We start from the raw sequence: 24246 nt of genomic DNA, 5'->3' as shown, positions 1-24246 counted from the left end.
CACCTAATATTCAACAGCCTTCTGTAGCATCACATCTCAGATGTCTCTGTTCTCTTCTGTTCCGATTTTTTCACACTCATTGTGTCACTGCCATACAATACTGTGATCCAAACATACATTCTCAGAAACGTCTTCCTCAAATTAAGACCTAGGTTTGATACTAGTAGACTCCTCCTAGTTAGGAAACATTTTTTCGCTAGTGCTAGTCTGATTTTTATGTCCTTCTTGCTCCGTTGTCACGGCTTATTTCGCTGCCTAAATAGCAGAATTCCTTTACTTCATCTACTTCGTGATCACCACTGATCGCTGTTCCTGCTGCCTCTCATTTCTTTCGTCATTCTTTGATTTACTCTTAATCCATATTCTGTACTTGTTAGTCTCTCCATTCCATTCAACAGATTCTGTAATTCTTCTTCACTTTCAATTAGAATAGCAATGTTATCAGCGAATCTTATCAATGATATCCTTTCACCTTGAATTTTAATTTCACTCTTGAACCTTTATTTTATTTTCGTCATTGCTTCTGCGGCGTATAAATTCAACAGCAGTAGAGAAAGACTATACCCCTGTTATTTCACCCTTTTTAATCCGAGCACTTCGTTCTTGGTCTTCCAGTCTTGTTGTTCCCTCTTGGTTCTCGTACATATTGTATATTACCTGTCTTTCCCTACAGCTTTCCCCTATTTTTCTATGGATTTCGAACATCTTGTATCATTTTACATTGTCAAACGCTTCCTCCAGGCGAACAAATCCTTCAGTCCTGCCTCCATTATCAACCACAGCGTCAGAATTGCCTCCTTTACTTTTCCTAAAGCAACACTGGCGGTCATCGAACACATCTTCAATTATTTTCCATTCTTCTGTATATTATGCTTATCAGTAACTCACAAGGGAATGGTCAGACTTGTCATGTCGAAACCTGTGTTGCTTTTTTTACCACTGTGAGTTAACATTGCAAGAAGTCTGTATGCAGAATTTTAGCTGCTGACATGACCTGGAAGTCTGCAAACAATTTTATTGTCGCATGGTTTCCGCGCTTATAACTGCCTCTTGTACAACCCTGACCTCTCTCGCTACGTTATACCAACGCCATCTAGGGACAAGGTGGCGTTAGCTACGCGCCGCTCTCTTGCCACAGCAGTGAGAGAGCTGATTCCCCAGTGAAAGCGATCGTATGATAATTAAACATTCGTTGACAAATATGGCTGATATGTTATCTACAACATTCTTTCCAAATAGCAATCAAATAGACACAAATAAATATACGGTTTAGAACACGTCCAAATTTTATTTCTTGTAATTACCACAAAAATGCGAAATATTGATACAATGTTCAAAATTTAAAAAAATGGTTCAAATGGCTCTGAGCACTATGGGACTTAACATCTATGGTCATCAGTCCCCTAGAACTTAGAACTACTTAAACCTAACTAACCTAAGGACATCACACAACACCCAGCCATCACGAGGCAGAGAAAATCCCTGACCCCGTCGGGAATCGAACCCGGGAACCCTGGCGTGGGAAGCGAGAACGCTACCGCACGACCACGAGATGCGGGCTTCAAAATTTAGGTTTTTTGTGCACCAAGAACATACAAGCAAAGACGACCCTGCGAATCACAGACGTTGTTAGATGTCCGCAGACAAAACTGGGCTGGTGTTAGGAATGAATCAGGCCTAGTATCAGTATATTTCGAGGAGTGCCACGCATATTTAATCAAATTCTGAAACCGTGGGGAGGAAAATTGATAACGTACTACTGATTGCAGCTTGAGAATATTGTCACGGTGATAGACAGGAAATTGCAGTGAACTACACACAATAATTTTCTCTGTTAGTGTTCTGTAAAATGCCTTCCACTGACGGAAAAATTCTCTGTTTAAAGGTTGGATTACGTTCGTCGTGCCGGGTGGAATCTGAAGTATCTCTACTTCTTTGTCAGGGTGCGCTCCAAATACAGCTTTAATGTATCAGACCTTTTATGACCTGACCACGAATCTAGGAGAAGAGATTTGTTCCCGCAGATCGGAATAAATGCATGACGCATGAAAAGTGTAACGTTTTCATTTCCCATTTTTCCAGACATCGATGCGTCTACCGCAAGATTGTTTGCGTAGAACATTGTTCTTTTGACACGTGGTCCAAAACGTCCAGTTGCTTCTTGAAGACACACATATAGTTCAGGCAGCAATGAACCATCCAGACTAATTATGGGCATTATAGTGTATGAATGGGTGAGTGAAGTCGTGGACTGCGCAATCGCCTCAATATGTTTTCCCCTTTGAATGACACTGTTCTTTTCGTACGCATTTCTTTTTGAAAACCTGACTGATCTGCATTGTACACGTACGATTCACTAAAACTAGAGATTTTACTTTTATGCATTCGTAAGAAAAGCTTCTATCATTTCGATTTGTGTCACTTCATTTTCCGACCTGTTTCTCGATACAAATTTTGTTATTTTTCGTGCCACAATTTTATGTGATCTTTTGAAGCGACTAATCCAACTTTGAGAAGCTGTAAATTCTTTAGCGCCTATCGCGATGGAAATCTCTAACGCCCAATTAACGCAAAGTTGTATTGCTGACACTAAATGACTGTTGTCTGGCATCGGTAAAATAGCTCAAAAAGTCGCGCATTTATCTCCGTCGCAATTTCCAGTCGACTCTTACGTCGTCCAGCGACTTCCTTTTTCCATCTATACAATTCACGTTCAGAACGGACAAAGCGATACTTATTTTGAACAGTACTGACACGTAGGCGTTTCTTACCACTTTCGTTCAATCAGTACGTCACCGCTTTTTCTTTGTCTGATAAGGTAATTGTAGTTGCTGGTGTTAATTTCGGAGATAATTGATGATGGTACGTGGCACTATCACTAGAAGAGTCTTCATGAGTGCAAGTTTCGTCGGTGTCTTCGCCGTCTGTAGATTCACAGTCTGCAATATCGAGTTTTTCAGTTGTTTCTAGCCACATGTCTGCGCCATTTACATGCTCGTCTAGAAGTTTAACAACCATGTCGCACAACACATAGTCTTCACGCGTGTTTTCTGTTGATTGCTTCATTTGGCGTCTGTGGTATATCTCCATGGCAAGCAGCAAACCATTTACAGGGTTCGCCATCACCTGTGAGGGGAGATTGAATGGTCACCGTAAAGTGGCTTGCGGAGTACAGACGAACATGGACAGAACATCCTTCACATCTCTAACCAGTTTCAGGACGGTATGTTTCGAAATACGTACCAGAAATTAAAAGGTCGTGCATACCACAGAAACGAATATTCGTTTCCCCTTCCCACCAAAACCGCGCAGCGATATTCCTCTTTAGTGAACGCCGCGATAAGACGGTCGCACTTCCCGACCATGTGCAGAACGCTCGCGACTCGCCATTTCCAGGGGTGGCCAGCCGTCACTGCAAGCGCCAAGCAGGAAACACATCCATGTTCGTGATTTTTTTTAGGTGACTTCCAGTTCATGTCAGCAGCTACAATTTTGCATACGGACCTTTTTTCACAGTTAAATAACAGTGCTAAAGAAAGCAATACATGTTTCGGCATGACAAGTCTGACCATTCCCTTGTCAGATGCCTGAGCTATTAAGTTGGTTGCGTGATAATTCTGGTACTTGTCGGCTCTTACCATCTTCAGAATTGTGTGGATGATGTTTATCTGAAAGTATGATGGCATATCGCCAGCCTCATGCATTCCACACAGAAACGTGAGTTACTGTTTTGTTGCCATTTCAAGCAATGATTTTACAAATTCCAGTGGAATGTTATCTATTCCTTTTGCCCTATTTGATTTTAGGTCTTCCAAATCTCTACTTAATAGTGACTCTAATACTGGATTCCCTATCTCTTCCACATTGACTCCTGTTTCTTCTTCTGTAGTGTCATCAGGCATGTCCTCTCCTCACAGAAGCCCTCAACGTACTCTCTCCGCCTATTTGCTCTCTCTCCTACATTTATGGTTACTTTGACTTTTCTTTATGCCGAGTCAGTCCTGATAGCCAATTCTTTTTGGATTTCTTCACATTTTTCATGAAGCCATTTCGCCTGAGCATCCCTGCTGTTCCTATTTACCGCACTTCTGACTTGAATTTCTTCATTCCTAAATTTCCCTGGACATAGTTGTACAACCTCCTTTCGCCGATCATATGAAGTATTTCTTCTGTTACCTATGGTTACCCACGATTCGCAATTATCTTCCTTATACCTACGATTTTTTCTCCAGTTCTGTGATTGCCCTTTTTAGAGATGTTCTTTCCTCTTCAACTGAACAACCTATTGAGCTACTCATCACAGTGTCTATAGCCTCAGAGAACTCTCTTAATTCGTTATTACTTACGTATCTCACTTCTATTCGCATAATTCTTTCTGAATAGTCTCTTAAACTACAGCCTACTCTCCATCTTTGCCAAATTGTGATCTGAGTCTATATCTGCATCTGTGTTGGCTCATGCCTTACACTACAGTACCTGATTTCAGAATCTACGAAAAAATTAAATGTCGTGTGACTAGGGCCTCCCGTCGGGTAGACCGTTCGCCTGGTGCAGGTGTTTCGAGTTGACGCCACTTCGGCGACCTGCGCGTCGATGGGGATGAAATGATGATGAATAGGAAAACACAACACCCAGTCCTTGAGCGGAGAAAATGTCCGACCCAGCCGAGAATCGAACCCGGGCCCTCAGGATTGACCTTCCGTCACGCTGACCATTTTTTTTAACTTTACATTTTTTTAAATTTCTTTTTTGCTTTTTGCTCGTTGTTGATCCATGTGTTTGATCGTTGTGGACGTCACATGACATCCGGTCAATTTCGTTTTGTTGATCCTTCCACTCAGTTTTTTTATTACAGAGGCCAACCAGCTCTCTGACCGCACACGCTGAGCTACCGTGCCGGCTAACCACTCAGCTACCGGGGACGGACTTCTGAATCTATGCCTTATCGTGATGTAATCTATCTAAAATCTTCCTGTACCTCCTGGCCTTTCCCAAGCATATCTTCTCCTCTTCAACAGAGTATTCGCTATTACCATCTGAAATTTATTGAAGAACTAAATCAGTCTTTGTCCTCTCTCAGTCCTATTACGAAGCCGATATTCTCCTGTAACCCTTTCTTCTACTCCTTCCCCTACAACCGAATTCCAATAGCTCATGACTATCTCGACTATTAGATTTTCATATCCCTTTAAGCAGTCAATTACTTGTTCACTATCCTCATATACTTTATCTCCTCATCCACTGCTTGCGACGTCGACATTTATACCTGAACTTTGCTGTCGATTCTTATGAGAACAATCCTATCACTCAATTGCTCACAGAAATTTATTCTCTGTCCTACTTTCCTATTCATAACGAATCCTACTTCCGTTATGCCATTTTCCGCTGCTGTTGATATTTTCCTGTTTTCGTCTGACCAGAAAGCCTTGTCTTCTTTCCGTTTCACCTTAGTGACGCCCACTACATCTAGAATGAACCTTTGTGTCTCCCTTTTCAGATTCAGATATCATGTGGAACTTCTGACATTCCAGGCTCCGACTCGTAGAACGTTATCCTTTCGTCGAATCTTCAATCTTTTTCTCATGGTCACCTCACCCTTGGCAGTATCCTCCCGGAGACCTGAATGGGGTACTAGTCCGGAATCTTTGCCGATGGAGAGATCATCAGTACACTTTTCCAGTTTCAGGCCACACGGCTTCTGGATACACGTTATGCGTCGCTAGTGCTGTGGTCTCCGTAGCCTTCCTAACCTTGCTGCCGTTGAGCACTGCTGACACTTCCGCCACCCCTAGGAGAAGAGAGTGCCCTGAAAGTCTGTCTGCTCCTCCGCCCTTCTTGACAAGGCCGTTGGCAGAATGAGAGTGACTTCTTATGCAGGAAGTCTTCGGTTGCTATTTCTGTTGATTTTTATTCAAAATTTAAGCAGTTAATCCGGGGCCGAGAACGTTTTGATTACTGATCAAAAGCCCTTCCCCTAACCATATACTACAGTACTGGCGACACATAGACGCAAGAGACGTGACAAATGCAAATACTATCACTGGCTGTTTTTGCTGTTGATTTTTATTGATAATTTAAGCAGTGCAGGGTTCGAATCAGGGGCCGAGGGTGTTTTCAATACTGATCAAAAACCTTACCACTATACGATAGATATGTTACAGTATTGGCCACACATAGACTCAAGAGATATGACAAATACTAATACTATCACTGATTGACGTGACACTGAAAGCCAGCACCTTGTGATCCGTTGCCTAGGAGAAAAGTATGTGCACCACAGAATCATTTTCGCATCTAGAGGAGATATAAAGGATTTCGTGATTCCCAATGGTCTCTATAGATACTCAGATCATTTTCATACAATTTGCTATATTAAAATTATTATTTCTTATGCAAGTATGATCTAAAAAATTAATTGTTTGAAACCCTGGTCCGATGTAAGAGAAGACCTGATGGCCAAATAAGTAAATAAAATAACTAAAATAAAATAATTTCGATGGAAAAAACTCTAGTATTACACAAATCTCATATCAGAATGCTTTTCGAAATGCTCAATCAAGTTGTCCAGTCATATAACAATTATATCGTATAAGGAGAAAAACAACAGCTTCTGATCTTGTACATATTGATGATAGTACTTTATTTACTGAGGACAGTGTACATAAAATATGAATCTTCGCAAGCTGCAGTAGCGACTCCGGAAACGTCTACTGGAAGTGCTCCAGGGGCAGTTCTCTGCTCTTGTAGATCTGCGACATGAAGGCCAATGATGCTTTCGGCGTTCTGGTTTTGTTTGTACTTTCAAAGTCAACTTCATACAGCCCGCGTTTTACTCTGAAAACCGAAAAAAAATTATATCAGAAACGAAAAAGTATTGTATATAGTCTTTGAACAGCTTGAGAGTATAGAACGGAAGACGAATTTACCTTCTTTTCTAGTTGATAACCTTCTACAAAAGATGAGTGAAAACAAGTCACAAGTGTGTAGACTAATGGTCTTTCAAGTATTATTTCTCACATTAACGTAAGTTACAGATAATTCCTACGTTATTGACACCTGACACGATTTCACTGTGTCTAAATGTGGGAACACATTAAGGTTAAATGGATTTTTTTTTTCTTTCAACATTGCAGCACAGTCAGCAATCGTGATGATCTAATATATAAGAAACTATCAGCCTTGATTGCAGTAATGAAACCAACCTTTACCTAGGTTTCAGCCCAAATAATTGAGCCTTCTTCAGAAGATATACCTGAATCTATAATTTGTCTAAGAGGGCATGGTCTGGAAATAACACTAAAACAGCCTGAATAGCCGAAGTCACATTTTAAAAATGCGGTACGTAAGTAGTAAGTCACCACCAAGACTTAAGCTCAGGCGAGCGCCTCGTTTTCATGGACGCCGTGCGGTGGGCCTCGGCAGCTCGCGTGAGCATTGATGAGTTTTAGAGTGTGTCCTGTATACCGAGAAGCAATGGAGATTTTAGAGGATTCCGGGGGAAAAATAAACTGTGGATGGATACCTGTGTATGAGGCCGTCATACACCGAGGCGACAGAGCGTCGCATTCATGGCAGACAAGGGTTGCTTACTCGGCAACTAGACCCATTGCGAGACGTTTCGTCAGTGGACCCGTTAGCGTGTATGTCCTTCACATGTCATGAATCGCAACGGTACACATGTGTACTGCAATTGGCAAATAAGAAAAAAAAATTAAAGAAAACAACCGTGTCATCAGTAAAGAATGTAGTTCAGCATCGTCTCTACGTAGGTGTCCAGTGTGTCAGTGACATTCAATGAGCTAACGAACCTCCGGGCATCTCAGGGAGTTCAGTTATCGCTGGGTGGCTACCGATTTGGTGAAACTGGGTTTCCTGAGCTGGAACCTGTCCTCTGGTACCGTAAGCTATCCACAATAACCATGTTCGTCGTTCGAGGATACCCTCCCTGTAGGGATCTTTTTCTTCATCCATCACGCGTACAATAACTGCCCGGACACATCGCATCATGCTCCAGTTGAATGAATAAGATTGCTGTATACGCCACTCCCCACCCCCACCCCGCCCTCGGTACACACTGTTTTGGATTTATAGACAGAGATTAACCAATTTTGTTCGGGATGTCCTTTGATCTACAGTAGCAACGCGAGCAGATGCCGCCTACTACAGCTGTCAAATGTAACTGATGCTTGGAAAACTAGATGAAATGCCGGAGAAATCGTGTTTTAACGTTATGTGTGGGAAAAAATTCTGTGCTATATTTTAGCCGCCATCTACAGATTGGTTTGATGCAGCTCTCCATGCGCTCTATGCTGTGCAAGACTCTTCATCTTCGAATAGCTACTACAACTAACAATTTTCTGAATCTACTTGATATATTCATCTCTTGGTCTTGCTCTACAGTTTTTACCCCATACACTTCCCTGTATTACCAAACATAATTCTCTGACAGAGTCTGTCATTTATACCGATTCCTTCTTTTAGTCAAGCTGCACCATAAATTTCTTTTCTCTCCAGTTTTATTCATTACCGTCTCATTAGTTGCGCCATCTACGAATCTAATCTTCCACGTTCTTCTATCGCACGAAATTTCAGAAAGCTTCTAATTCCTTGTCTGAACTGCTTGTTGTCCATTCTCTACACAAAGCTACATAAATACCTTCAAAAAAAGACTTCCTAATACTTATATTTATATTTGTGTTAACAACCCTGAGCCGTGCTGCGGCTCGCGTCGGTACTGTTTGTAGGTTTCGGCCCTGTGTTGGAGGCCAGGCCGTATCGTTCGGTTGGCATGGTTGCGGTTGTTTGTCTCCTTTTCGTGTTGACTGGCGCCTCTCCGTTTCACAAGCGTTGCCTGTCCGCTAGTGACAGCAGCGGCGGTTATCGATATGTAGTAACTGTTGCCCTATCTTTGGGGCGACGTCGTTGTTTTTCCGGGTCATGTGAGTGGGCCAGTTCGGTGGGGACCAAGGAGGAGCCAGGTCTGCACAGTTGACAACACGCTGGGACCGCTGGCGGCGCACATGGCTGCCTGATGGAAGGGCTGTGGTCACGAGGGTGGACGACTTTGTCGTAAACCAGATCCAGAAAGATTTAAGAAGAGTGCATTTCAATTCAAGTAGAGAGATACCTCCACCATTGTGACATCTCGCGATTCTCCACTGACCTCGGTTCGTGTTGCTGCCCGCAGTGTCGTCGAAGGTGAAGAGCAGCGAGTGGAGTGCCTTGGGAAGGCGGATCTGATTAGCGTTCCTGGACTTCTTATTGCTATTTACTGCGTTCGACTTGATACAATTTGTTAAGTTCAACCAGCGGTAATTTTTCTTGCCTGGTGGCCACTAACGCCCCAGTTACCTACTCTGGGGGTTGGTGTATGTAACGGCAGTGTACGTTTCCTCGCCTTACCGCTGCTGTCCAGTAAGGCGTGTAGTTTTTACAGCTTTCTTGATTCCAGAATGAGATTTTCACTCTGCAGCGGAGTGTGCGCTGATATGAAACTTCCTGGCACATTAAAACTGTGTGCCCGACCGAGACTCGAACTCGGGACCTTTGCCTTTCGCGGGCAAGTGCTCTACCATCTGAGCTACCGAAGCACGACTCACGCCCGGTACTCACAGATTTACTTCTGCCAGTATCCCGTCTCCTACCTTCCAAACTTTACAGAACCTCTCCCGCGAACCTTGCAGAACTAGCACTCCTGAAAGAAAGGAGACTGCGGAGACATGGCTTAGCCACAGTCTGGGGGATGTTTCCAGAATGAGATGTTCACTCTGCAGCGGAGTGTGCGCTGTCATGAAACTTCCTGGCAGATTAAAACTGTGTGCCCGACCGAGACTCGAACTCGGGACCTTTGCCTTTCGCGGGCAAGTGCTCTACCATCATTCTGGAAACATCCCCCAGGCTGTGGCTAAGCCATGCCTCCGCAGTATCCTTTCTTTCAGGAGTGCTAGTTCTGCAAGGTTCGCGGGAGAGCTTCTGTAAAGTTTGGAAGGTAGGAGACGAGATACTGGCAGAAGTAAAGCTGTGAGTACCGGGCGTGAGTCGTGCTTCGGTAGCTCAGATCGTAGAGCACTTGCCAGCGAAAGGTAAGGGTCTCGAGTTCGAGTCTCGGTCGGGCACACAGTTTTAATCTGCCAGGAAGTTTCATAACAGCGCACACTCCGCTGCAGAGTGAACATCTCATTCTGGAAACATCCCCCAGGCTGTGGCTAAGCCATGTCTCCGCAGTATCCTTTCTTTCAGGAGTGCTAGTTCTGCAAGGTTCGCAGGAGAGCTTCTGTAAAGTTTGGAAGGTAGGAGACGAGATACTGGCAGAAGTAAAGCTGTGAGTACCAGCGTGAGTCGTGCTTCGGTAGCTCAGATGTTAGAGCACTTGCCGGCGAAAGGCAAAGGTCCCGAGTTCGAGTCTCGGTCGGGCACACAGTTTTAATCTGCCAGGAAGTTTCAATGTTTGTTGTATTTAAAAAGTTTTAGGCGGTTCCACATAAAAAGAACGGAGGCATTACCGTTTCAGCAAGCTCTCTCAAAATGAGACCATTTGATGGTCGGTGCATCCGAGACCGAATCACATGTCCTACGCTGCATGCGACCCACGGGACATATAACAAACTGCCTGTTTTGAGGAATCAAGGACGGTGTAAGCGTAGGCTTCCGCGGCCGTTGTCATAACTCACTCGAATCTGTAGTTCCATTCAAAGCTGTCCATAAGGCTCCAAGCATGATAACCAACTACTGGAACTCCATCCGTGTTGACAGCCTGAAGCAACGCTGTCAAAAATCTCTGCAACAGGAAAATTTGGTTTGTCAATACATGCTTCTTCGTGCGGTTGGGATTTGATGCAATTTTTGTCTTAGGTAATCTAGCTGATCTTACTGTGTAAGTATAAATTCTGTTCTGGTCGTTAACACCTCCAGAGTCTGGTAGTCCATTCGCTGTCACGATAATCGGATAGCCTGGATATTCAGCAGCAATCCAGTTGAGCAGCTTTCGAAATCCTTCTGCACTACGCTGGAAAAGTAGAAATAAACGTCACCAATTTATTATTCACCAGGATTAGGAGCAACATAGTTGGAAATTTGCTACGTCATTATACTTTTGATAAGGTGCAAGTATCTCTTGCATACTATACTGCGCAACACAATTTAAAGTATTCTTTTTATAAACTCCGTAAATGTCTCCCACTGCAGCACAGAAGTTTGAAATTTGGCTCAAAGCTGCTTGCAACGTTCCTATATTATGTTGCAAAACCGTGGCCCACCTCGACGGCGTCCTAGGGTTCGGCCGCTCTTCAAACAGCGTGTTGACACATCGTAAAAGGAGACCAAAAGCTCAGAAGTTCGTGTCAGGAATAAGGTGCGTTAAATGTTGGAACACGCGAGGCAATACTGACCCTAGGACTTATCTTAGAAAAAAGATTAAGGAAAGGCAAACCTACGTTTCTAGCATTTGTAGACAGAGAAAGCTTTTGACAATGTTGACTGGAATACTCTCTTTCAAATTCTGAAGGTGGCAGGGGTAAAATACAGGGAGCGAAAGGCTACTTACAATTTTTACAGAAAGCAGATGGCAGTTATAAGAATCGAGGGGCATGAAAGGGAAGCAGTGGTTTGGAAGGGAGTGGGACAGGGTTGTAGCCTCTCCCCGATGCTATTCAATCTGTATATTGAGCAAGCAGTAAAGGAAACAAAAGAAAAGTTCGGAGTAGGTATTTAAAAATCCATGGAGAAGAAATAAAAACTTTGAGGTTCGCCGATTACATCGTAATTCTGCCAGAGACAGCAAAGGACTTGGAAGAGCAGTTGAACGGAATGGACTGTGTCTTGAAAGGAGGATATAAGATGAACATCAACAAAAGCAAAACGAGGATAATGGAATGTAGTCGAGTTAAGTCGGGTGATGCTGAGGGAATTAGATTGGGAAATGAGACACTTAAAGTAGTAAAGGAGTTTTGCTACTTGGGGAGCAAAATAACTGATGATGGTCGAAGTAGAGAGGATATAAAATGTAGACTGGCAATGGCAAGGAAAGCGTTTCTGAAGAAGAGAAATTTCTTAACATCGAGCATAGATTTAAGTGTCAGGAAGTCGTTTCTGAAAGTATTTGTATGGAGTGTAGCCATGTATGGAAGTGAAACATGGACGATAACAGTTTAGACAAGAAGATAATAGAAGCTTTTGAAATGTGGTGCTACAGAAGAATACTGAAGATTAGATGGGTAGATCACATAACTAGTGAGGAGGTATTGAATAGAATTGGGGAGGAGTTTGTGGCACAACTTGACCAGAAGAAGGGATCGGTTGGTAGGACATGTTCTGAGGCATCACCAATTTAGTACTGGAGGGCAGCGTGGAGGGTAAAAATCGTAGAGGGAGACCAAGAGATGAATACACTAAACAGATTCAGAAGGGTGAAGGCTGCAGTAGGTACTGGGAGATGAAGAAGCTTGCACAGGATAGAGTGGCATGGAGAGCTGCATCAAAACCAGTCTCAGGACTGAAGACCACAACAACAATGACGTCAAATTGGATCCTATTGCAACGCACCCCCTCTTACCCCGTTTCAGCTCTTCTTTTGACTCTTCTGCGGTGGAGATCGGAACAGCGACGTCCAGAGTTGAAACCAAGCGGTTAACTTCTGGCTGGTCTACCGAAACGTTTCAGTCTAGCGGCCGCTCAGAATCGACACGAAGAGGTCTCAGGAGGTGGCACGCATGGCTTCAGTGAAACTCTGTGGCCTTGATTGCACACATTTCGTGGGCGAAAACGACAGTTTACAGTGCGATGTGGAACGTAGCAACACTCTTCAAAACCTGACTCTGCTGACGGCCGCTGAACGGTTGAACCCTTCTCTAAGGACACCACAGTGCTGCACTGACGCACCCATCGAGGAGACAGCAAACGGTACTGCTAAGAACCCCCGATTCGGCATCACCCCCTGTGCCAATCGCGCACCTTTGCTGGCCACTTTCAAACTGTCGCTGTACTGAGACAGCCATTCACTGATTCCTAGTTGCTAGTGTAACATTTCGACACATCCCAGCTCAGTGACGCAATGTCGCAGACTTAATGCCCGCTGACCGCGTGCGAAATCTAAGGGTTGTCGAAAGGAATGCCTGTATCGTTGGCACCTATCCGTAAATGGCTGCCTCTGCACAGGAACTTTCTTAAAGTGCGCAACAAAGGTGCGCGTTTGGCACCGAGGGTGTTACCGAACTGGCGGTTCTTAGGCATAATCCTTGCTGGTTCCTTCATGCGTGTGTCAACGTTGCACACCCCTCGGCTCCGCCCTTTTCACGCTACAGGAGGACGTGAAACTTGAAGGCTGGAAAGCATAAGCGCCCTCTGCTGATTCGGGTGACGTTCAAATTTTGTCTAACGGTTCTGAAAGGTGCCTAACGGTTGCGTGCTGTATACCAAAGCAAAATTTGCGGTCGCGCTACTCCCGTAAGGGATCAGATCATGCTCAGTGGAAATGCAGCCCCATGATGTCCTTAGAGAAGAAATGAACAGTTCGGTAACAGCGTCATGTTATTAAGGATGTCGCTCTGTTGCCCGTCGCACTGTAAACTGTCGTTTTCGCCCGCGAAATGTATAAGAATCAAGGCCCCAAGGGAAGGGGTGGTTCGTTGACGCCCTTCACGCCACCATTCTGAGCCCTCTTCATGTTGATTCTGAGCCGCAGTATGACTATAATATTTTTGTCGGCCACACATAAGTTAACCGCTTGATTTCAGTTGTAGGCCTCGCTGTTCTGACCTCCATCGCAGAAGTGTCAAAAGAAGGTTCAAAATGCCTCTGAGCACTATGGGACTTAACTTCTGAGGTCATCAGTCCCCTACAACTTAGAACTACTTAAACCTAACTAACCTAAGGACATCACACACATCCATGCCCGAGGCAGGATTCGAACCTGCGACCGTAGCGGTCGCGCGGTTCCAGACTCTAGCGCCTAGAACCGCTTGGCCACTACGGCCGGCCTTAAAAGAAGGGGTCAAGTGTGGTTAAGAGGCAGTGTTGCGACATTATCATCATGTGACACATCCGCGATGCCGTTGGGCAGAATTGTGGTAAAATTTGGTGTAAATGTGAGATCATTAACGTACCTTAGAAGTCGCATGAACTTCATAGCTCTGACCATTCTTCCCGCATGCGTTGATACGTTGCCATTTTAAGTGTCACTGAGCCATAGCATGACGTCTCCGACCGCTTTGCTTTTCCGACATAACACAGGAAGGTCGTAAGCACCTTTGAGCCAAATCCCAAACTTCTGCGTCGCAGTGGGTGGCAATTACGGGTTTTGTAAAAAGTAACCTTTTAATTGTGTTGTGCAGTGCACCTTCTTCTAATGGTTCAAATGGCTCTGAGCACTATGGGCCTTAACTGCTACGGTCATCAGTCCCCTAGAACTTAGAACTACTTAAACCTAACTAACCTAAGGACAGCACACAACACATAGCGATCACGAGGCAGAGAAAATCCCTGACCCCGCCGGGAATCGAACCCGGGAAACCGGGCGTGAGAAGCGAGAACGGTACCGCACGACCACGAGATGCGGGCTTCATCTAATGTTTTCATCTATATTGCTAAAGCATCCAGCGTCCACAATGATCCGCGTTAAAGTGCCCTAAAATTCGTCCACCTCGCCGTTTTCCCTGTGCTGCTCCTTCTGTTATGCTGTTAACTAACCGAGCGAGGTGGCGCAGTGGTAAGCGCACTGGACTCCCATTCGCGAGGACGATGGTTCCAGTCCCTGTCCGGTCTTGCAGATTTAGGTGTTCTATGGTTTTCCGAAATTAATTAAGGCAAATGCTGCGATGGTTCCTTTAAAAGGCCACGACCGATTTCCTTTGCTAATAACAGCTTGGGTTCCGTCTGTAACGACATCATTGTCGAGGGGATTTAAACATAATTCTTCCTTCCCTCCTTCCTGTTACCTGTTCTTGCACGTTTCGCACTAGCTGTCCCAGTTTTTCAGTACTTTTCTCCTTGGTTTTGATCCTCATCGTTCCTGTTTTATTTCAGGAGTAGTGTGATCTCTTCGTCGCAAAGCAAGCGACCATGCAGTCGTGGGTACATGGAAACCATGTAGTTCTACCTCTTGGCAGTCTTTGGTCAGTCAGTGAGACCCGGTGTAAAATCACTGCAGAAAACTAGTGTTAATAGTAACAGGATGTTTGACAGTAGTGTTCGGCGTATTTCCAGCACACGGGCAACACCACTCGTCGACCATCATTGCCGTTATAATCGGACCTTGTTCGTTGTTATATCCGATAGAAATTGGGTATTTAACACGTAATCCAATTTTGACTGGCAACGGTTAATGTTTTTTTAAACGTCACGATGACCGTTTGGTTCTATAATGACATCACAGCGGATTTAACACGAAGGCACGCTTATCGACTGTAAGCTCGTTGTCGATGTATGAGTGTTGCAGTATACTATGGGGGAATTGGTGTGGTACACATTCGTGTAACCCGCAAGATTGAACTATGATGCGTATTCGAAAAGTAAGGTACGTTTTATCATAAAAAAGATATTTTATTTAGAAAATAGTTTTATTGTTGGTTTCACTAATGCGCTGTTTGCACATCACGTCCTTACTGTTGACCATTTCTCATATTCCATGAGCACGTGACTGAAGTGCGGCTAGTAATTGAGAACTGTTACAACGAACAACGCTAAAATACTGCATGATATTGTACTTTCTTTTCCACTAAAACTGAGTGATAGTAGTCCGAAATTGTTTCGAAAGTGTCTTTAATATGTTTCATTTCTATGTTTCAAACAAAAGAAATTCCACTTTGGAATATCAACAATATAACGAAAAGGTAGATTGCTACTTACCATAAAGATGACTCGTTAAGCTGCAGACAAGGGTTTGGCCACAGCCTTCGTCAGAAAACGAAACACGTACCCATTCATTCACACGAGCAAGCACACACCTCACGCACACATGACTGCCATCACCTGCGGTCATGTGTGCTTGAAGTGTGTGCTTGCTCGTGTGAATGAATGGGTACGTGTTTCGTTTTCTGACGAAGGCGGTGGCGGTATGTTAATGTCTCTTCGTTGTGCTTGTCTGCAACTTAAGAGTCATCTCTACCGTAAGTAACAATGAACTTATATTGTTCATTTCTATCATATTTTACATAATTATATTTATAGGCGGCATGGTTCTCGCCACATGTTACGTTCCATCTCACTATTATGTGATAGAACTTAACCGGTTTATCTTATGTAAGTCCACAGATCTGTCGGAGCTCTTGTCATGGTAAATCATAGTGGAGAAGACCATAACAGCAGACTAGGACGTTAAACTCTGTTCTTCCTTCCTTTTTCTTTCGTAACAAAAGCTATAACAAAGTAGGATATTCGTTAATGACAGCGAAATGTAATATTCATTCACAACAAAAATCCGAAATTAGTAATTTAAGTTATTACACGCTTTAATAGAATTGACGTAATATTCAAATGCTTCTGAAAAAAAGTTTTGAACTGACTTTATCCAAAAATTTGCACTGCAGCAAGCGGCCGTGTCTCGAAAATATGTTACAGGTAACGTCTGGAACTCACCTCACTAGTGCCGACAATAACGCCTGTGTCCTTGGCTTTCGATGGCGATATTCCAATGTCAGATGGAGACACGTAGCCAGTGCGAAAGTTGTTCACTCCGAAGAAGTCAGCGGAACCTGAAAAGTAATTGTTGTTGCTCACTCATGTGGACCTGGTGGACATGAGAAGAACGCAGCGAATGTCGTCGGCTTAACAGATCTACAGTGCAACTGGACACTCATATGCTTTGTTCCTTTTAATTGCTTCTATAGATTCAGAACCATAAAATGGGCGTTTAAAATACAGGACAGAATATTGATATCAAGACGGTATCAGTACAAAAATATACTGAAAAATGTCATGCAGTTTGCAGCGTAACAGTATCTTCTTACAGGTGACATCGACTCCTGATTATATTCTTAACATCGCTTCCCACAGAATGTTAATATGAAGACAGATTCATTACAAAAAACTATTGAAAAATGTAAAGTTAAAGTGAAAAATTACCATGTTACAGGTGACATCGGCTCATAATTATTTTCTTAAACACTGTTTCGCATTGAAATTCTTGGCGCATGTCAAGGTACTGCTCGTAGGAGGCGAACTTCATTCTATGTATACGTCAGGAAAACGGCACAGGTTTAGCGTACGTAAGTACATATTTGCGGATGAAACAAATAACTGCCTCTTAATATACCGTGGCTAGTTATTTTGCTCTGGGATCTGCTTAATTCAGGAGAACATTACATCAAATAGACATGCCTGGGATGAAAGAAAGAAAGAAAGAAGATGATGAGGAAGAAGATAACATTGAATGAAGTAAGCCTAAATGAATCACATAAACTCTATCGCTGACCTTAGGAGTACAGGGCATACCATATGCCTAATCCCAATAGCAGTAATTTTAACGCCGACAACCTATTGTAAAACAAGTAACATAAACATCTACGACTGCTGTTCTGATACGGACAGCTGACAACAGTGTAACGACACAAGTTTACCTCTAATGTAATCAATTTCTTCCTGTGTAAAAGTTGGCAACCGTGACCGGGGCCTCCCCTCTGCTGCGCTGTTGGCATCCACCCTCTGCCGAACCACTGCTGGGTAATCGCCTTCTTTGGTGAAGATGGGGTGTGCAAATATTCCAGCCTGGTCAATAAGAGAAGCATACGGTTAAGCTTTCATTACATTAACTTCTGTTATATCTGCATTCTTTTTTACTTACAGCCGAAAGTAATAAGTATGAACTGCATAGGAGCCGTTGCTTCCACTGATTTGTCTTTCCCACTTTAGATCATGCATATATAAAATGTTGCAAGAATAATATGTCGCAACAAACTGAAGTGACAAATACATCAGTAAAAATTATTGCACAACTTATAGTAGAAGGAAAATACTATAATTCATCACATTTACTAGCGTAAATAACGTGTAAATATAAAAATTGAGATTTTCTTGTGGTAAGGCAACGCACAACGAGAGTTGTATACATCAAGATACTGACCACGAAACTTTTGTAGCAGCTTGAAATGGGTTATGAGACAGTACAGCCAGCTTTTAAATGTGGAAGTAAACTGCGTGCTCTTGGGGATCAGTGTACAGAAATCCTGAATGTCAGTTACTGAAATTTTCCTCCATCCTCAAAATGGAAGCGTTATAATTTCTCGAGAGATACTGAAAACTGTAGCAGTTCCTTCACTGTACACTGATCGTCGGGTAAAGATATGCACATATAGAGGTGGCGGTTGTATCGAGTACACAAGATATAAAAACACTCCTTCGATTTACACTTGAGTATTGCTCATTAGTGTGGGCTCCGTACCAGATCGGGTTGACGGAGTAAATAGAGAAGATCCAAAGAAGAGCGGCACGTTTCGTCACAGGGTTATTTGGTAACCGTGATAGCGTTACGGAGATGTTTAACAAACTCAAGTGGCAGACTCTACAAGAGAGGCGCTCTGCATCACGGTGTAGCTTGCTGTCCAGGTTTCGAGAGGGTGCGTTTCTGGATGAGGTATCGAGTATATTGCTTCCCCCTACTTATACCTCCCGAGGAGATCACGAATGTAAAATTAGAGAGATTAGAGCACGCACGGAGGCTTTCCGGCAGTCGTTCTTCCCGTGAACCATACGCGAGTGGAACAGGAAAGGGAGGTAATGACAGTGGAACGTAAAGTGCCCTCCGCCTCACACCGTTGGGTGGCTTGCGGAGTATAAATGTAGATGTAGATGTAGATGAAAGGGGATGTATTCCGGCAGAGCTCTCATATGTACTCGGGTAACTCATGTAAAAAGTTTTCCGACGTGATTGTTGCTGACGTTGGGAAATAATTTAACGCGGAATGGTAACTACAGGTGAAGCCACGGGACATTTCTTTTCAGTGTTCCAAGATCCACAGCGTCAATAGTGGGCCCAGAATACCAAATTTCAAGCAATACCTCTCACCAGGGACAAAGCAGTGGCTGACGGCCTTCACTTGACGGCTGAGAGCTGCGTCGTTTGCAGAGAGTTGTCGGTGCTAACAGACAAGCAACACTGCTTGAAATAACCGCACAAATCAATGTGGGACGTACGACGAACGTATCCGTCAGGACGATGCGGCGAAATCTGGCGTTAATGGGCTACAGCAGCAGACCACCGACACGAATGTCCTTACTAACAGCACGACATCGCCTGCCGTGCCTCTTCTGGCCTCGTGACCATATTGGTCGAACCTTACACGCCTGGGGAACGGTGGGCTGGTCAGATGAGTCCCGATTTCAGTTGCTGAGAACTGATGCTGGGGTTCGAGTGTGACACAGGCAACTCGGAGCCACGGACTCAAGTTGTCAACAAGTCGCTGTGCAATCTAGTGGTGGCTCCATAATGGTGTGGACTGTGTTTACATGGAACAGACTGAGTCCTCTGGTCCAACTGAACTGATGATTGGTTGGAAATGGTTGTGTTCGGCTACTTGGACACCATTTTCAGCCATTCATAGACTTCAAGTTGCCAAACAACGATGGAAATTTTATGGATGACAGTGGGCCATGTCGCAGGGCCACAGTTGTTCGCTGTTGGTTTGGAGAACATTCTGGACAATGTGAGAGAATGATACAGCCACCCAGATCGCCCAATGTGAATCTCATCGACCATTAATGGGACATATCGAGAGGTTAGTTCATGTATAAAATCCTGCACTGGCAACAGTTTTGAAATTATGAGAGGCCATAGAGGAAGCGTGGCTCAGTATATCTACAGTGGACTTCCAGAGACTTGCTGAATCCGCGCCACGTCGAGTTGTTGCACTACACCGGGCAAAAGGAGGTTCGACACAACCTTGGTAGGGATCCCATGACTTTTATTGGCTCGGTGTACCTCTGAAACAGACTGAAAGACTGAAATTTGTGAGAGTGAAATTAGAGAGGTTATTTCGGTCCAAAGTTTATTCAAACGCACTTGATCGTTATCGGACGCTTACTGAGACGTACTATTACTATCATGTTGCAGGATGTCTGCTGACTTTGATGCTAGTGACACATAAGGAATTTGGCTGCGTAAAATGACTCCTTTCATTGGAAAACACGACATAACGTCCTAAATGTAACGAGAACACTAACACACTTAAAATTTAAAAGTTTGTTTCTCATATGCAGATTCGTTCTGTTTAATGGAGGAGTGCAAAACCAGACTTGAAGGGCTACATTACACATTTGTATTGGTCGGTAGTCATACTTTCCTGTTCATCCCCAAAGCCTCTCCTCCAGATTTACATGATGACAAGAGGTTCAAACCTAGTGACACTCGAAACTTTAGCCCTTTATACGGTATTAACTTTTTCGATTGCGCTAAAGAGGAGGGCACCGATAGTTTTTCCTCATTGCGAATCTGTTTAGGATCCCAGGGAAGAAGAATCATCGCAACAACAGAACCACTGGGGGCTCAGAGCTTATTTAGGTATATCACAATGCAGGGGAAAAACAAAATACACCGCTGTGTTGCAGATTACTAAGAATAAAACCTTCGGAAATTAGGAGTTTATATTAAGTGTTTATTTTATTTTGACGAAATCCTATACGGTCCATGTATTGCTCCAAGATGGAGTTTACTTGGTCTGAAAATACAGCATGTTGTTCTCTGGATGCTAGCAATTAGATTAGAACTCCCTGGCGGTTGTCTGGGTGAGGGATAATCTATGATTTATGATCTGTGAAACAAACGTATTTTCCTCTAATGCCGCTGAAATGGAAATGCTCCGTGTTCATAGGGCTCTTGACTTATTATCTGATGATTGGTGTTCTGGTTTTCCATTCTAAGACTGGATTAATTCATCTTTCTACGTTATTCCGTCGCGTGTAAGTCTCTTCATCTCTGCATAGCTATGGCAGCTGCATGCATCTGAAGTTGTTTACGCTAGCCAGTTCCTTGTGTTACCCTACAGTTTTTAGCCCCACGCTTCCTTCAGTTACCAGATTCACTATTCTTCGATGCCTCAGGCTGTGTCCTTTCAACTATCCCTTTCTGTACTCAAGGGATTATTTAAATTTTTACATTCCCTCCTTATATCTCAGGATAATAGCCGGCATGAAGCACATTTTATAATAGAGTCAACCATGGTTTTACCCGCGCACATAACACTCACATGGCACACCGACAATAAAAGTGACGCAAGTCGAAAAACGGCATTATTTAGTTTATGTCCATGAAAAATACATATGAAATGCCCCCAAGTGCACGAAAAAAGTCACATCTCTATCTCGCAATATCTCCACTTAAGGGCAGTTGTGTCACTTCGTTGTAGGCCACTGATTCGCCACGAAATGAGCAGTGTCGCTTCAGCGTTCCTACTGGTTGGTGTGTGCATGGGTCATTCAAGAAGAGCCGCGCATTCTGAGAACTGCGACACTACTCGTGTATAAGGTAAGTTGTATGTAATTTTTAACGAAAATTTCGTAATATTTGTAACAGCTGTAATCATCAAAACAATGTGTGTTCATTCACTTACGCATGCATGGCTAAAGGATATTTTAATGTACCATACAGACACTGTATAAAACTTAGCATGTAGCATGTATATACTTTACTGGTAAAACAACTGAACGTCTCTGTAATGCAGTGCATTGCTGCGTATAACAAAGAAAAGAACATTTCTGCTATCAGGAAAGCTCATACTGAGTCCTTGTTCTCGGTGACATGTATTACTACAATACATCAGCCCAATTATGATTTCATGTTTTTGTAAATTGTATTCCTTAAATTGTACCTAATGGTGTTCCTTATTAAATTGTAAAAATTTTTATAAATGATAATTTTCCATTTTGTTTCTCTTCAAGAAAACAATCTCAACTTTCTTTTCATTTTTTATTCTAACTTAATTACTAATTTTGTCTGATAGACGTTCGAATATACCATAAAACCGCAGTAAGTGAATATATGTATGGATTGGCACAAAGGTGCTCGTATTTTAGCCAATAAATAAATTGCAATAATATTAGAAGGAATAATTTTGGGAAAACATACAGTTTTTGAAATTGGAACAATGCCTATTGCCATTAACAAACTACGATTGGGATAAATTGGAATGTTTGTTACAGGATTCTAGTACGATTTGTTTACGAGATATCGTATTTTGAAAAGTTTCCACAACCCGACACCTGTTTGTGCCATTCAACCTGAGTAGTTGCTAAGTACAATGTTGTAATGTTTGCTTACAGTGTGCTTCTGCGTTCCTTGAGTGCATTGCGACTTGATAGTCCAAGCAGTAGGTCGTCAGCGGACAATGAGATTTACCAATGCAGAAAAAGCATAAATCCTCACGGTGTATGCAGAATGTAGGAAGAAAGCGGTTCGTCATTGTACGGTATATGCGGCGAGATATCGCAGTCGACGTTAACCATCTCCGCCATTATTTATCAGCCTCTTCAACCAGTTACGTGTAAGAGGTAGCCTGACAAGTAGGCGACTTACCAGAAGGAAACAAGTGACGACAGAAGAGGGGAAATTAATGTTCTTGCTGCCGTTGCAAATCATCCGCAAGTTATCTCCCTCGCAATCGCACGAGGAAGTGGCATGAGTGAGGAAAGGGACCTGCGCTTTCCCTATCGACATAGGTTCCATCCCCATCACATCTCTCTCCATCAAGACATCCTCGGACATCTCCGCTGAAAGGCTAGCGCGTGAACAGAAGTCGTTCCATACCAGACTGGAAGACTGTTTTGCCGTTTCCGGTGGTCGTTTTGAACACAAGGTGTGATGGTCGATTGTCTCGTATTGGTCAGAATCCACCAAAAGAATCCACATACCTAGCTTATGAACTTTAGTTGTTCTTTAGTGTGTGCTACCATAGGTATTGTACAAGCGCCGGTGGGAACTTTTCAAAATACACTACTGTCCATTAAAATTGCTACACCACGAAGATGACGTGCTACAGACGCGAAATTTAACCGACAGGAAGAAGATGCTGTGATATGCAAATGATTAGGTTTTCAGAGCATTTACTAAAGGTTGGCGCCGGTGGCGACACCTACAACGTGCTGACATGAGGAAAGTTTCCAACCGATTTCTCATACACAAGCAGCAGTTGACCGGCGTTGCCTGGTGAAACGTTGTTGTGATGCCTCGTGTAAGGAGGAGAAATTCGCACCATCACGTTTCCGAGCCGGCCGTTGTGCCCGAGCAGTTCTAGGCGCTTCAGTCAGGAACCGCGCGACTGCTACGGTCGCAGGTTCGAATCCTGCCTCGGGCATGGATGTGTGTGATATCCTTAGGTTAGTTAGGTTTAAGCAGTTCTAAGTTCTAGGGGACTGATGACCTTAGATGGCTCTGACCACTATGGGACGCAACTGCTGACGTCATCAGTCCCCTAGAACTTAGAACTACTTAAACCTAACTAACCTAAGGACATCACACACATCCATGCCCGAGGCAGGATTCGAACCGGCGACCGCAGCGGTCGCGCGGTTCTAGACAGTAGCGCCTAGAAACGCTCGGCCACTCCGGCCAGCCTTAGATGTTAAGTCCCATACTGCTCAGAGACATTTGAACCATTTGAACGTTTTCGACTGATAAAGGTCGGATTGTAGCCTATCGCGATTGTGGTTTATCGTATCGCGACTTTGCTGCTCGCGTTGGTCGAGATCCAATGACTGTTAACAGAATATGGAATCGGTGGGTTCAGGAGGATAATACGGAACACCGTGCTGGATCCCAACGGCCTCGTATCAGTTGCAGTCGAGATGACAGGCATCTTATCCGCATGGCTGTAACGGGTCGTGCAGCCACGTCTCGATCCCTGAGTCAACAGATGGGGCCGTCCGAAGTGGCCGTGCGGATCTAGGCGCTGCAGTCTGGAACCGCGAGACCGCTACGGTCGCTGGTTCGAATCCTGCCTCGGGCATTGATGTGTGTGATGGGACTAATGACCTCAGAAGTTGAATCCCATAGTGCTCAGAGCCATTTGAACCATTAGCTATCAACAGATGGGGACGTTGACAAGACAACAACCATCTGCACGAACAGTTCGACGACGTTTGCAGCAGCATGGACTATCAGCTCGCAGACCATGGCTGCGGTTACCCTTGATGCTGCATCACAGACAGGAGTGCCTACGACGGTGTACTCAACGACGAACCTGGGTGCACGAATGGCAAAACATTGTTTGGAATGAATCCAGGTTCTGTTTACAGCATCCTTGTTTAGCGACATCGCGGTGAACGCAC

At 43.8% G+C, this 24246-nt stretch overlaps 1 protein-coding gene across 1 annotated transcript in view; it reads right to left on the bottom strand.

The window, feature by feature from the left end:
- Positions 1 to 6663: 6663 nt before the first annotated feature.
- LOC126094951 (myrosinase 1-like) overlaps positions 6664 to 24246 on the bottom strand; it is an 83890-nt gene continuing 66307 nt past the window's right edge. The window contains exons 7-11 of the mRNA XM_049909606.1: positions 17550 to 17697; positions 16570 to 16685; positions 10871 to 11005; positions 10671 to 10777; positions 6664 to 6834 (exon numbers count right to left, since the gene is read on the bottom strand). Coding sequence (XP_049765563.1) covers positions 6708 to 6834; positions 10671 to 10777; positions 10871 to 11005; positions 16570 to 16685; positions 17550 to 17697 — 633 coding nt within the window. The 3' untranslated portion in view covers positions 6664 to 6707. The remainder of the gene's footprint in view (positions 6835 to 10670; positions 10778 to 10870; positions 11006 to 16569; positions 16686 to 17549; positions 17698 to 24246) is intronic.

This window comes from Schistocerca cancellata, chromosome 8, assembly GCF_023864275.1.
Source record: "Schistocerca cancellata isolate TAMUIC-IGC-003103 chromosome 8, iqSchCanc2.1, whole genome shotgun sequence".
Lineage (NCBI taxonomy): Eukaryota > Metazoa > Arthropoda > Insecta > Orthoptera > Acrididae > Schistocerca > Schistocerca cancellata.
Note: the sequence above shows the minus strand (reverse complement) of the source record. Positions and strands in the feature narration are given on the sequence as shown.